General features: G+C 44.1%; 1 protein-coding gene across 1 annotated transcript in view; it reads right to left on the reverse strand.

Moving 5' to 3' along the window:
* HK2 (hexokinase 2) overlaps nt 1–15,558 on the reverse strand; it is a 73,738-nt gene that overhangs the window by 5,451 nt on the left and 52,729 nt on the right. Inside the window, exons 10-16 of the mRNA XM_007957424.2 lie at nt 14,928–15,232; nt 13,198–13,346; nt 12,817–12,936; nt 4,502–4,597; nt 3,914–4,013; nt 2,924–3,107; nt 849–1,004 (exon numbers count right to left, since the gene is read on the reverse strand). Of these exons, the coding sequence (XP_007955615.1) occupies nt 849–1,004; nt 2,924–3,107; nt 3,914–4,013; nt 4,502–4,597; nt 12,817–12,936; nt 13,198–13,346; nt 14,928–15,232 (1,110 nt within the window). The remainder of the gene's footprint in view (nt 1–848; nt 1,005–2,923; nt 3,108–3,913; nt 4,014–4,501; nt 4,598–12,816; nt 12,937–13,197; nt 13,347–14,927; nt 15,233–15,558) is intronic.

The following is a 15,558-nucleotide window of genomic DNA, read 5'->3' on the forward strand; positions in this document are numbered from 1 at the left end:
TCCAAGGAGTGGCTGGTGGGTTTGAACTGCCAGCTCTCTGATTTGCAGTCAAATGCCTTAGGTACTATGCCACCAGAGCTCCCCTTGTGGGGGTGGGACCATGCAAATAAGATGTATGGAACCCTAATGTGGGATTGGTTAGTTTTGTCATTCAACTAGGCTTAAAATGAGCCCTCCTAGAGGCAGAAGAGGGGATCTCACTGCTATCAAGAGAGATGAGCCAGAGGTGGAGTAGAGCATGTCCTTGCACCTGAGATTCTCACACGGACCACCTTGGCAGACAGTGGCAGAGACATGGCGGCAGTGGAACCAAGAGGCACTAAACAGAGCAGTGGGCTTCCCAGCCCACGGAGTAAGAAAGCTTTGCTGGCAGAGTAGGGTGCACTTAGGTGCACATATTGGCAGAGCTAAAAGAGCTTTTTAACATTTGCCCAAGCAGGACAAGAGGCCAGGCCAAGAGGCCAAGGGCCAGAGAGGCATGTCTGAAGGCATGATAGAGGGGAGATTGTCCTGATTGAAGAACTGTATCCTGCAGGTGTTCCTAAACCTGAATTGTAGCCTGCCACTTCCCTAATAAATCCCATAATTGTGAATATTGTCTGTGAGTTCTGGGTAGACACTGCAATGAATTGTTGAACACAAAAGAGAAGTAGTGAGTGCCTTGGGAGGGACAGTTGGTGTCAGAAATGGTAAACAGGCTGCAGCATGGTGGCATGCCTGCCCTCATAAGAATAAACCTTAAGCTGCTGATGTTGATTTTGTCTCCCCCTGATGAAGTTAGAGGTCAGATGAAGATAGTGCCCCTATGTCCTTTTGGCATCATCCTACCATAGACTTTAAACTCTCACCTCTCAATCTGAGACAGGAACTTGGTTTCAAAGATTCCCTTTGTCTTGAGTCGCTCTGAGATGCGTCCACGGAAAAGCAGTCCACGTTTGGTGAAATCAATGAGGACATTGCGGACAATCTCACCCAGGTACATGCCACTGATCATTTTCTCAAACCTGCAATGGAGGGAAGGAAGAAGGTGGTGAGATGTCTTGAGAGTGGGCAGAACAGCTTAGTGACTTCCACACATTAAAAAGGGGAGAGAGTCCCCCTGGTAGAAGAGGAAATGCTACCCATTCATTTGCAGGGTTCTTAATGTCCACTCATGATGGTCCACCACCACCTTCAGTATAACTGAGCCCAGTGTCTGAGGCTTATGGGGCTCCCCAGGATCAGCCCCATGTTCTAGGCTCATTTCCTTTCAAAGGCTTATTCTTGACTCCTCAAGAAAAAACACTCATCCTCACCCCACCCCACTTCCAGGGAAAAGAGTAGAATTCTGAGTCTTAATCCTTAATTTCACTTGGCAGTTAACATACTTTCCCTTTGACCCAATCACTATCACTCAAGGCGACCTCATGCACAAAGGAAGAAAAAAACTGCCCAGTCTTGAGCGATGTCCATGATCAGCTATGGATTGGACTGTTGTGATCCACAGAATTTCACTGGCTAGTTTGTCTTAGCCTGCTGAAAACCATTCAGCATCACAGCCACACACACGCCTCCAATGGCAACCAGTGGTGGCTGCACTTGAGGTGTACTGGCTGGGAAATGAACCCAGAGCCCTTGCAAGGGAGGTGAGAATTCTGCCACCTGAATTCTCTGAATTCACTGAACAACCACTGCCCCCACTCAAGTAACAAATGCCAGATAAAGATATCCTGTGCTGGCCACTAGAACAGAAACTGAATAAACAGTAATTTGAGGGTCTTTGGGCCCTACATAGTATCTTAAAGAAAGCTGGGGTCTCCAGTTTCAACCAAGGCCCTATTGCCACTTCCTCTTACCTTACTCAGGCCTGCTGTCTTCATTAATGTTGCCTCCCTGGCCTTTGTGACCTCTTCTCTAGACAGATGTTTTGCAAAGTGTAGTTGCCTTCATTAATGTTGCCTGCCTGGCCTCTGGAGGTGCTTTAATCTGTGACCTATTCTCTAGATAAATGTTTTGCAAAGTGTATTCCGCACAACTATGGTCCCTGATTAATCTGGTTAAGAAATACTACATGCAACATTTCCCTGACAGAAAATGTGTTGGATCATCTTAAGCTATTTTCCCAGTTCAGATCCACACGTCTAAATTCTGTGGTGCTAGGCTGGCAGCAAGGGGTACCAGACACTGGATGGCTGAAAGAGGAAGAAGGGCTTTGCTCCTTCTGTTTGCTTCCTGTTCCTGTCTGTGTTAGCCATGCTTCTTCACACTGACAGCAGCAGGTGGCTTAGTTTCTATTTGTTTTTCTGCACAGTCCCAGGCATAAGTTCTAATACTCTCCCCTATGTTCTCCTAGTGCTTGGGGTGGGAGTTGCTTCTTCTACACTACTTCTGTGTTCCTCAGTGTCTTCTAAAATCTGTGTAAATACATCTCCATAATATATTCTCCTAGTAGAATAACTGCTGTGATTTGTTTTCCCAACTGGACTGACTGATACAGTGTCATAGCACAGCAGGGCACAAAGGACTTAACCCAGAATTGTCTAAATTTATTAGACAAGAGACTTTTATCTCTTGGAAATTTCTTCTATCAACATCTTGAGGAGTATTTTTGTGGCACAAATGGTTAAGCACTTGACTACCAGCTGACAGATTGCTGGTTCAAATCCACCCAGAGGTGCCTTGGAAGACAGGCCTGGTGGTCTGCATCTGAAAGGTCACAACCTTGAAAACCCTATGAAGCAGTTCTCCTTTGCACACATGGGTCACCATGAGTCAGAATAGACTCAACAGCAACTAACAACAACTCCTTTATTCACTAAGATCCATCTTAACATCTTGAGAGAGAACTAGTATCCTGGGAAATGCTACTGGAGAGAATCCAATCCCACATCACTGCCCAGATCTGGGGTACATGTAAAAGGTCCACATGAGGTTGAGTGCCCACCTCTGTTTGCCAGGGTTGAGGGACAGGTCATCCACGGCCACATCAAATTCAGTGCGGAAGTTGTCTAGGCATCCATTGTCCCCGAAGGCACCCCACTCCATGTTAACACACATCCGTCCTTCCTCCCCTTCCACCAGCTCCACGTTCCGCATCTCCTCCATGTAGCAAGCATTGCTGCCTGTGCCTGACAATCACAGAGACATCAGAGCCATCTTCTACTCAGAAGGCTGTCTGCCTTTGTAGTAAGGAATTTGGATCACCAAAAGAGAGATTAGGCTTTTGTTTTCGTTCTTGGGGTGAAATCTCTAAAGCCTTGGGATAGGAGTACCTTTGTTATTCATGGCGAGCCCTTTCAACCACACCTAATGGTTATGCTAAAGAGAGTAGGGGTTGGCCACTCCGGAAAGACCAACCATGTGATTAGAGGGTTGGAGCTTTGGGCCATGTGATATTGATGTAGGGGAAGGAGTTACTGAAGACAGAGTTCAACCAGGTGGACAAAACATCAATCAATCATGCTTACATAATGAAGCCTTAGTAAAAACTCTGGATGGACGCTGAAGCTCAGGTTAGTTTCCTGTGTTGGCAATATTCCACGCATGTATTGCTACACATCATCCCAGGAGGGTGACAGGTCTCTGAGGATCCTGAAGCTTCACATTTGGAAGTCTTTCAGTCCCAGATTCTGCTCTATGCGTTTCTTCCTTTAGCTGGTTCTGATTTCTATTCTTTTGCTATAATAGAACTATAATCATAAGTATAGTGCTTTCCTGAGTTCTGTGAGTCAGTCTAGAAAATTATCAAACCTGAGGAAATCCATGGGAACCCCTGAATTTGTAGCTAGCTGGTCAAAATTGAGGGTGGCCCTGGGATATCCTAACTTGGGACTGGTGTCTGAAGTCTTGGGCAGACTTAGCAGTCTAAAGGACTGTGCCCTTAACCTTGAGTTTGGCCAACTCCAGGCAATCCCCACACAGAACAGGTCCTTACCAACGATGAGGCCAACTTCACAGTGAGGATCCTCATAGCCACAGGTCATCATCGTTCCAACCGTGTCATTCACCACAGCAACCACATCCAGGTCAAACTCCTGAGAGGGCAGAAGCAGACAGCAGTCCACAATGAACCATTATTCTCTTTCTAGACACTTGCAAAAGAGATTTATATGAATATCAAATTTATCCTACACAATGTGGCTCAGTTTCTCATCTCATTTCAGTCTTTCCTCAAATGTCACCATTTCACAGAGGTCTTCCCTGACTGCACTACTTAAAACACTGTCCCTTCCCCAGACCTAACCACATTATCTAATCTTCCTCACTCAACTCCATTTTTCTGTCATAGCTCTTAATAACACCTAACATTGGATTGTGAGTCTGTTTACAGAATGTATGCCACATGTGGGTCAAGGCATTGTTGTGATCAATGCTAAACCCTTAGCACCTTGACACACAGTGGACACTCAATAATTGCTCAATGCCCAACCAACACCTTTACACTTTATGTTTCCTCATGTTTTGAAACACAGATAATTTAAGACACTGGGGAGCTTAGAGCTTCAGGCCATGTTTCTCTCACCTCTCGCCGGTGAATCGCTTCCTTCAGCAAGGTGACCACATCCTCTCCCTCACAGCCAGACACCTTGAAGCCTTTTGTCCACTTGAGGAGAATGCTCTAAAAATCACAGGTGACAGGGATGAAGGTATCAGGGAAGGGCTCCCAAATCATTCCCTGAGGTCCAGTTGTGTGTGGTTCTAATTCTCGACTTCACAGGTTAGACAGATTCCCTAAAGTAACCAATGATCTTGCCCACCAATGACTCTAAACCGGTTTCTAAGGTACACTCACTTTAGTTTGCTGAGCACCTACTTTGTTCCAGGTACCTAGCTAAGCACATCCCATGTGTTACATAATTTAATCCTCACAGCAACCTTGTGAAACATTCATCATTCCCATTCACTCTTTCAGTAACTGAGGAGTAATCTGCCCAAGCCCTATGGCTTGAAGCAGTCACCCCGAGACCTGACAACTCCAACACACAGGCCTAGAAGCACCAGGCAGCATGGCTCATGAAGATTTCATTCAAGTCTCTACTTAAATGTTACCTCCTCATAGAGGCTTTTCCTGGCTAAACTACTTAAAACAGCATTCCTTCCCAGTTCCAACCACACTATCTATTCTCCTCACCCAGCTTCCTTTTTCTTCATAGCTCTTAACAGCATCTGCCATTGCTCTATTTATTTGCTTGTTTCTTTCACTGTGCAAAGCAGCTTGCCCTACACCCATCCTATATTTATAGCAGAAGGAACACTGTGCATTTCTTAATTTCCAAATTCCAATAGCTGGTGGGCAAGTGCCCTGCCCACCACCAGGGTGATGTCTGGGCTTCTCCCCAACCCCTCTAGGCTGCTTAGAGTCCTCTGTGGGCCCCTCATCTTTAATGTGGCCTTCATTGTGTCACATGCCTCTGGGAGCAGATGCATGGTGGCCTTAAACATGGGAGAGATGCTTCAGGTTTTATTCTCTGCTGTGTTCTCTGCTGCCATAGCCCATCAGGAAACAAATGTCAGGGGCTCCCAGATCCCTTTCCCAGCAGGTCAGCACCTATAAACAGGTTCTTTGTGCTCACAATCCTCACACTTGCATGGTTTTTCTAGGCCTTGCTATGTTGTTCCTGCTCAGGAGTTTGGAAATGTAAGCCTACCTGGATGTGTCTCACTGTGTTCAGATTCTAGAAGATTTGGAAAAACAAAGTACAAGCTCCACAGAAGTGAACCCAGCTCTTGCAGGGTTGGCAACACTTCTGCCACTGGGTGCCAGCAGTTGCCACTGACTTGTCATCGACATTTCCCCAGGCCTAATGGGAGGAAGAGGATGAGGAAGCATGTGTGCTGCTGGCAGGTGGCCTGAGGAGGCCAGCAGAGGTCCCCCTGCTATTCCCACAGTCATCACAGTGCGGGTGGACCTCTGTGACCCCAGTTGCATAGTACACTGGCTTTTGGTGCTCTTACTAACGTGTTTTCTTGGCTTGGTAGCTGGTTTTGCTGCGATAATCCTGCTGCCCTTCAGACTCAGCATCAACGGCTGAGGCTTCATTATTTTTAGCTGCTTTGTTTGCATTGGACAGGTTGTTTTTGCTCTGCATGGAGTACTTAATGCTTTTTGGCTGATGGAATTTGGAAGGTTCGTATTTGGAACAAGTAGGGAGTCCTTAGCAGTTGTCCAGAATACCTATGCTGTGAGCTGGTTTAAAGGCAAAGAATTAAACCTGGTGTCTGGATTCCAACTTAGCATGGCTAGAATTGGAAGTACAGTCAACATGAAGCTCATGGGTTGGCCATATTCTAAGATGGAAGCTTCATTGGGTTTTGCTGGTCACACAACACTTGGAAGCACACTTCTGACTGGAGGTATAATGTGTATTCTTTCATTAATCTGTGCCCTGAGCCCTTGCTTATTTGGATCAGAGAGCAGAAAAAAATCTTTCATAAAGAACAAGGAAAAATAGGTAAAGTTATCAAGTTAAATGATGTGAAGACTTCTCCTTATCCCTGTGGCTCATTTTTATCATCTGTGCCTGCTATTATGTGCCATGTTTCCTTTTATTGGATTTGGGAAAGTTTTTTTAATGGAGAAATTAAAATTTTCCCCCTAGGCAGCAAATGTCATTAACAGTGTGGTGTTTATCAAGGACCTCTGGTGTCACAGTGGTTAAAGCATTCAGCTGCTAATCCAAAGGTTGGGAGTTCAAACCCACCATCTGCTCTGCAGGAGAAAGACAAGGCAGTCCACTTTCATAAAGATTTACAGCCTTGGAAACACTAAGGGACAGTTCTACTCTGTCCTATTGGGTGGCTATGAGTCAGAATCAACTCAGTGGCAGTGGGTTTGTTTTTTTATATGTCATATCTGCTCTCCTGTGCCCAGTATTTGGGCTTTTAGCAGGTGAAACAGGAAAGAACATCATCTGTTTTCTGTGTGCAATGGCGACCACTCTTATTTCCCACATGATGTTGGCCTTTACACTGTGGAATCCCTGGATTGTTACGTGTCTTATGAGAGTCTCCTATTCATTGCTTGCCTGTGCATTGTGGCCAATGGTGGCATATGTAGTTCCTGAATTAGGAACTGGGTATGGCTTCATGCAATCCATTCAGAATTTAGGATTGGTGATCTTTCCATCATTGTTGGCATAATATTGAATACTCAGGGATGTTTATTTTCAGAAGTGTTTGTTCTTCACTGATTGTGGTTTTATGTCACTTTTATCTATGGTTTTACTCTATTTGGAGAATTGTACCCAAGGTGGAAACCTAAATTATTCTGTGAAACTAAGGAAAGAAATAAAATGTTCCCATACTGAATGGGAAGTTTAAATGACTGTGTCATGAGAAGTGAGCATGCACTATTGCTTTGTAAACCTCCACTGTTTCTTTATTTAGAATTTAGTCATTAGGAAAAATAATGGACTGGAAAGTTATTGCATTTATATTTTGAATGAAGTATATTTCTGAGGATTACTTTACTCTGTTTCTTTTGTATATTGTGCCACTGAAAAATTCCTTTTTAGAATTGGCTAATCAACAGTGAAAAGTTAAGAAAATGTCTCCAAAACATTCAGTAAGGGAAGTAAGTCATAGAAAGCTGTGGCTCTTGATATAATTTCCACTAAGTATCCCTTAGGGAATGTTTTTTTTTTTTTTTCAATCTTAAAGCAAAAAAAATCTTGAGGGATTAAGAAGGGTTGTTTTATACAGAATTAAACGATGACATTCACTTACTTTTACAAAAGATATTTCTATGTGGGGAACTATCTTCATACACATGAGCAGCAGACTGTGTTCTGCTTCTTTACTTATGAGAGGTTGCTGAGCAGTGACCTGTTTGAGTTTCTTTACCTTTCTGTCACTGAGGACCCTATATACCTTGGGACATAATTTGTGTGTGTGTATGTGTTTAATTGTGATTTGGGTGAAGATTTACAGAGCAAATTCACTTTCCATACAGAAGTTCACATACACTTTGTCTCATGACATTGACCACAATTTACCACAATGCACCAGCTCCCTTCCTCCTGATAATTATCTCTTCTCTGTGTCCATCCCTCCATGCACTCCTGCCCCCTGAGCTGTCTCCCTGTGCATAAACAGCCCTTCTTTCTCCCATGCTTGTTCTCTCCAAGGAGTATATCTACCTCAGGTAAATGTTCAACTCATATGCCTGTCTTTGCTTGGCTGGAAGCCACAGGTAGAGATTCAATTCCAGACCTGAAGGGCAGCTAGGGGCCATAGTCTCAGTGGTTCCATCAGGCTCTATTGGACAATAGCAAACCTGCCCCCCACCCTTTTTTTTTATCCAAATGATTTTGAGTTTTGTTGGGACATAATTTTATGGTACAAAGTTTCTGTCTAGTATTTTTGCTTATTACAATCTGATTAATAATGAAAAATTGCCCTTCAAATCATGATGATAAGTGCTTATCTGCATGGATAAATAAAAATATGATAACAGGAAAAAAATATTTAGAATATTTTCACAGAGCCCTGGTTTACACATTTCCATCCAGACAAGTGAGTGCTTCTCTGGAACCATGTTTTTTTGCCTACAAGTTAGCTTCACATCTCTGACAAAATCTTCTATTTGAAACTTTAGAGCTTACAGAATGTTCAAGTAACATGATTTTAGGTGATCCTTAGTAAGCAGAGGCCCCAATAGCTGGAGAAATTTGCCCAAGGCAACCAGCTAGTAAATGCAGCTCACAGACTCCAGGCCAGCATCCTGCTCAGCGCCTGCCGATTTTCCCAGTATGATCTCACCAGTGCCAATGTACAGACCTGTCTTCAGTTTTATTTGCTCCTAATTGTTATGATTTGAGACTTAATACATAGTCATTATAGAAACATGTAGAATCTTAAATAAAATCATGTAAAATGACCAGAATTTTATAAATTCAGACAAAAACAGTTAACATCTTATTATGGATTAAAGTGCATCTCCCCCCCCACCCCGCTAAAGTATGCATTCAAACCCTAACCTCTGTACCTGTGGATATAATCCTATTTGAAAATAGGAGTTCCTGGGTAGCACAAACAGATAACACACTTGGTTGCTAAACAAAAGTTTAGTGAAATCTACTCAGAGGTGCCAAAACATCAGACACTGAACATCCTATGGAGCACAGTTCTATTCTGACACACATGAGGTCACCGTAAGTATGAGTTGACTCAGGCAACTGGTTTGTCATGTTACTTAGATCACACATGAGTAAGTTAGATTTGAAATCGAAACACTCTGGTGCATAAAGAGTAGATAAGAAAGAGAGATGTATGCACACACAAGGGAAGACAGATCCATGTGAAGATGGCCAAGGAAACAAGGAACACCTAGGGCTACCAATAACATAATCAGTAAGACCAGGACCCTAAGAGTGTTAGCTAGCCTCCAGAACTGTGAGAAAATAAATTCCTGTTCTTTAAAGCCACCCCCCTGTGATATTTGTGCTACAAAAACACTAGGTAGTAAACTAGGAGCTGTGATGGCACAGTGCCTAAGGCATTTGACTGCTGAACAGGTTGGCGGTTCAAACCCACTAGCCATTCCACAGAAGGAATCTACTTCTGGAAACATTTACTACCTTGGAAACCCAATGGGGGTCACTATAAGCTGGAATTGACTCAATGGTAGTGGGTTGTTAAGTAGTAATCTAAGACGCATACCTCTGGGCTACCTGGTAAATACATAAAGACGTACTTGTTAACATGAAAAAACAAGCAACATAGTGTCTGTTTAAAAAGATTTTAGTATGAAAAGTCTGGAAGAACATACACTTAATTGTTGTTTTATCTTATTTCTGTTTTTACATTTTTCTATAATAAATAAACATTATAATTTCCTTTTCAACATTTTTTTTTTTTTTTTTTTTATCGTACCTCCAGAGTTTTCCTATGCTATTGAAATGTCTTTTAAAAAACCTAATAATTGATACTAGGCAATAAATGGCTCATAATTTATTTAACAATTTCCTGAGCATTGGACAATAAGATTGCTTCTAATTTCTTTGTTACCAGTAACACTTCATTAAGTGTTATATAAATATTTATCTACATGTTTGATAATTTCCTTTGCCAAATTGATGCAACTGTGAGGGCTTTGAAAACCTAATGCATTGATACTGGGGGGAAAAATGATATATTGAGACAAAGGAATTGGAGAAGCTTAAAGCGAAATGGCTACTGAAGCCTGTAGGCCCCAGCATGGGCACTGGGACGCACAGATTACACAGGCCCAGGGAAAAAGCCGTTTGCTCATTCTCTTCAAGATTAAGTCTGAGGCAGAGAACCTGACTAAGAGGCAGGAGCATTCAAGGGCAGGTGAGTGAGAGCCATAAGCACATTTCTGTCAGGCAGGATCAGGAGAAAGCACAAAAATCACAGTAATAATTAGGAGCTTGCTGGCGCCTTCGATCTTCAAGTCTCTCAGAAAGTATCACTTCTTCCCCTGCATCCTTCTATGGGCGTCTCCCCATTCTGTACACAGGCAGAGGGCAGCCTGATGGCCTGGCTGAAGGAAAGCTGCCCCCACACCCTGGCACATGGCAACTGATTCTGAGCTTCTTCTCAGAAGACCCCAAGTGACACAAAGGCATCAGGGAAAGGGAGTCTAAGGCAAAGAAAAACAAAGAAACAGATGCTACTTGTAGGTGAGCCAGACCCTGGAGAGAAGTCCTCCAAACGTGTTCGATTTGCCTTAGTGCAAGTGTGGCAGTTAAGGTCCTCAGGTAACCCTTCCCTAGCAGGGCATTTCCCAGAGTAAGTTCCAACACATGCTAATGTGCACTGGAAAGTGATAGATTAAGCAGGGTTTTCATTGCAGAACTTCCTCAAACCTTAACTATGCTAGTGAACATGATGAATTTACCTCCCTGAAGGGGAAAAGCCCAAAGCATTTACAAAACTCAGTTGCACAACTTGAGAGGTTAGTGTTCCATGGACTCTGTAGGAAACACTGGCCTTTCCTTGGCATGTGGTGGGTGCTTTTATTCTGGCCAAGCTAACTCTACCTGCGGATTTGTTTCTACCCCCTTCCCCACACTGTCCCATCCTGCTTGCCTTTCTTCCCCACCAACTCATTCTTTTGACATGTTGCAAGGTATGTGCCCATAGAAATAGCAGTCAAAAAAATCAAATGACATATTGCATGGGCAAATCTGCTGCAAAAGACCTCTTTAAAGTGTTAAAAAGTGAAGATGTCACTGAGGACTAAGGTGTGCCTGACCCAAGCCATAGTTTTTCAGTTGCCTTATATGCATGCAAAAGCTGGACAATGAATAAGAGTGAAGAATTGATGCCCTTGGATTATGGCATTGGCAAAGAATATTGTATATACCATGGAAGGCCAGAAGAACAAACAAATCTGTCTTTGAAGAAGTACAGCCAGAACACTCTTTGGAAGTAAGGATGGGAAGACTTCATCTCACATACTTTAGACATGTTATCAGGAGGGATCTGTCTCTGGAGAAAGACATCATACTTGGTAAAGTAGAGGGTCAGTGAAAAAGAGGAAGACATTCAATGAGATAGACTGACACTGTGGCTGTAACAATGGGCTCAGACAAGCATGAGGTTGGTGCATAATTGAGCAGCATTTTGTTCTGTTGTACATAGGGTTGCTATGAGCCAGAATAGACTTGAGAACACCTAACAACAAGATATATGCTCAGATTAACACCACACTGTGTGTCCTCAGTAGCACAGTGGTTAAAGCACTTGGCTGATTAATTCAAAAGTTGGCTGTTTGAACCCACCAGCCACTTTACAACAGAAAGATGTGGCAGTCTGCTCCCATAAAGACTGCAGCCTTGGAAACGCTATGGGACAGTTCTCCCTTGTCCTATAGGGTCACTGTGAGTCGGAAGTGACTCAATGACAATGGGTTTGGTTTGGTTTTGTGTGTCCTCAGAGCTTTAGCATTTCATTGGTACCACATTCCACACAGCAGCTCTTACTAAGGCTGTTTCACTGGCCCAGTTCGTGAACATCTTGAAGCAGGAATCATGCCTTTTGTACCCTGGTGATTATGTCTGCAGCACACTCTACACATGTAGCTGGCATGTAGACCCTTCTAGATAACTCATAGAGACACAGAGGAACAAGTAATTACATAGCTATCCTGATATCTGATGTGCCAATTACCAACACAGATCCAAGCTCCAGCATTGCCTAATCAGTTCTCACTCTACTTCTCAAAACACTCATGTCTAGAATGGCTAGAGCTAGTCTGGGACTTCCAGGCACCCACTTCAGCCATTCAAACAAAGTGCAAAGGAAATGAAAACCAAAGGTAAGACTAGGGAAAAGTCAGGGCATTCGAACAATAACAGGAGATGGAAGGACAACTTCCCTGAGCCTGATATAAGGGCCTCAGAGTGGATCAACGTAACTGAGAGCATAGGCTTAGGTGTCAGGAAACCTAAGTTCAAATCATGGCTTGACTTCCCAAGCTATGTGATCTGGGGCAAGGTACTTGACACCTCTGTAGGCCTATTTTCCTTTCTGCAACATAGGCATACAAACACCTACCTTATATGCTTGCTGTGAGGTTTAAATGCAGTAAACCACATGGGAAGCCTAGAATTGTGCCTTGTATATTGTAAGTGCTGAAAATATGGTAGTCATTAATATTTCATTAGCATCATCATCTTTGTCCTAGTCAAGCTAACCCACTTAATGTCCACCAGGCTTGACTTCCTCTTTCCCATCAATAGGGCCCTCCTCTCTGTTGATCATGCATGCCCTTCTTTTTCTCCTTTTAGCATAACTTTCTTCCCTGCTCCAAACCCCTGCTCCTCTGTGGCAGCAAAGCCCATAGGAGAGCCCCTGAGAAAACAATGTTACCTCATCCAATCTGTTCTGATGGCAGGGGAAGGAGAAGGTAAAACCCAGAGGCAGGGACACACCCTTCATGCCCATGTACTCGAGGAAGTCGGCGATGCACTGGACGATGTGGTCAAAGAGCTGCCAGGGAAAGTCGCGGAGATGAGGGAGAGGCCCAGGGCAGGTTGCCTTCCCGTAGGGCCTAGGCCTGAGCTCCAAGGTCTCCACTCGTGATAAACACAAGGCTCAGGCACAAATCTGAGTGAAAACCAGACCAGAGCCCTCGGCCTCACTAGCCCTCCCCAGGACAATAGTGAGCAGAGACAGGGCTGTCCTTGTGGGTGGCTATCTACTGCCCCCCACCCCCACCCCCACCTCAGCCAGAGGAACCACCTGCCTTACCTCATCCCCTGTGCCATGCATGATCTCCTGTGGGATGGTGTAGATCTTGTTGTGCATCTCCACCCCACGCCGTTTCCCATTCCTCACACGTACCAGCAGGACCCGGAAATTTGTCCCCCCTAGGTCCAAGGCCAGAAAGTCGCCTTTCTCTGGAAAATAAAACAGGGAAAAGGATGAATTGAAGCATCACCACTTCACCACAGCCAAGAGTGCCAGAGTCTACAGCAACTTCCCCTGAGAGGGACTCCTCGTTGGAGCCCCTTGATAATCTCAGAGGTGATGGACTATGATCCTCACCTAATGTTGTTGTTGTTTGCCGTCGAGTCGGCCCTGACTCATAGCGACCCCTCCTTGGGTTTCCGAGGCAGTATCACTACAGAAGTAGGATTGCCCAACCTTCCTTCCGAGGAGTGGCTGGTGGGTTTGAACCACCAGCCTTCTGGTAAACAGTCAAGTGCCTTAGGCACTATGCTACCAGAGCTCCTAATAGTAAAGGAAAATAAAATCCCCCAGGCCAAATCACCTGAAAGGTTCTCAAATGAGTTCCAGTGGTAGGATCCTAGCGGGCACAACGAGCTCTGCAGAGTACTGGAAATGTTGATAGACTACACGCAAAAATATCCAAATGCACCACTTATGCTAAATCAAATGCCACCATATATTAGATTATTTTAGAATACAGAAGGCATATTGTTGTTGTTGTTGTTGTTATGTGCCATCAAGTTGGCCCCGACTCATAGCGACCCCTCCTTGGGTTTCCAAGGCAGTATCACTATGGAAGTAGGAATAGCAGAGCTTAACTCTTCAAGAAAAACTGAAGGGAAATCTTTTAAAATGAGAAAATCCTGCTTTGTTGGGCAATTACAATGTGCCAAGTGTTGTGCCCTATGCCTTACACACAGTCTTCACTTAACCCTTAGGCAGATGCAAGGAGTCCTTTCATTCTTCTTTTATGGAAAAATGAAGCCTGGTTGAGCCAGATTCAGTCACTTGCTCAGGGACACACAGCTGGAACAGAGTAAAGCAGGGACAAAATCCCAGTCTCAAACCTACTGATTGATCATGTTTCTCTGAATTGGGAAAATACCTAAATCCAGGGATCAATTATTTTCTTCTATGAAGGGACCGAGAGTATTCATTTTATGCTTTGTGGGTCAAACAGTCTCCATTATAACTACTCAACTTTGTTGTGGTAGCACAAAGCAAACAATATGTAAACAAGTACACATGGCTATGTGTCAATAAAACTTTATTTTCCAAAACAGGCAGTGGCTGGATTTGGCCCATAGACCAGAGTTTGCTCACCTTTGTACATGATCAATATGGCAGTTGAGAGAGAGAAAGCTGGCTCTGGAACTTCCTGGGTTTTAATCCTAGATCTACCCTTTTCTAGCTGTGTGATTTTGGACAGATTTCTTAACTTCTCTGTACCTTAATTTTCAAGCATATCAGTGTTAACAGTGAACAAAAGATTAAATGAATTAATATTTGTAAAGTGCTTGTAGAAACGCTTGACATACAGTAAGCATTCAGTAAGTATTAACTATTATTACTGTTCAACTTTTAGCAGAAGAATTCATTGGACAAGTTTATACAACACTAGATTCTCTAGTAATATAGTGAAATAAGCAGGTTCAGGTCCTATGCTAAAGCTAAGGGAGCCCTCCCAGAGCATCAACACCAGGGCAAAGGCCCACCATGACGAGCCAGGCGGCAACCCTCCCACGTACCTGTGCCATCAGGGGTGGCACACACATAGGTGGGCAGCATCTTGACAGGGGCACTGGTATGAGTTTCCTTTCTTAATCCTCGCTCCATTTCTATCTTCATCCTCCTCTTAACTTCTAGCAGCTGCTCATGGCTCAGCTTCAAAGGCTCCAAGGTCTTCTGCCGGGCTCGGTGTTGATCAGCCAGTCGGTAAGCCACTGCTGTCACCATGGCTGCTCCCTTGCCACTGCCATCCTCAGAGCGGAGAAAGCGGACATCACAGTTGGGCACCAGGCGCCGCACAGCCTTGTGAAGACGTTTGGCGAAACTACAGTCACCAACATGGGAAGACGACAGGCTATGGTTAGGGTCAGTGGTGCATTTGGTTGGCAAGAGCTCACCACCTCAGCCCAAATGCCATGAGCACCTGTAGGAACAGATACTGACCGAAAACCTTCCCTCCCTCTCTTCCCTAAGGTAGGGCTCATTGTATAAACACTCAGATATTCAACTGTGATGACTCTGGCTGGGTTCTCTCACCCCTATGCTAAAAGGAGAGGATGCTTCTAAGACACTATCCTCTGCATGAGGTCACATAAGACCTAAACAAGCTGGCCCACTGGCTCCTCTGCCCAACATAGGTATAATTGGCTG

Source organism: Orycteropus afer, unplaced genomic scaffold (assembly GCF_000298275.1).
Source record: "Orycteropus afer afer isolate SDZICR_OR568_19922 unplaced genomic scaffold, OryAfe1.0 scaffold00748, whole genome shotgun sequence".
Classification (NCBI taxonomy): domain Eukaryota; kingdom Metazoa; phylum Chordata; class Mammalia; order Tubulidentata; family Orycteropodidae; genus Orycteropus; species Orycteropus afer.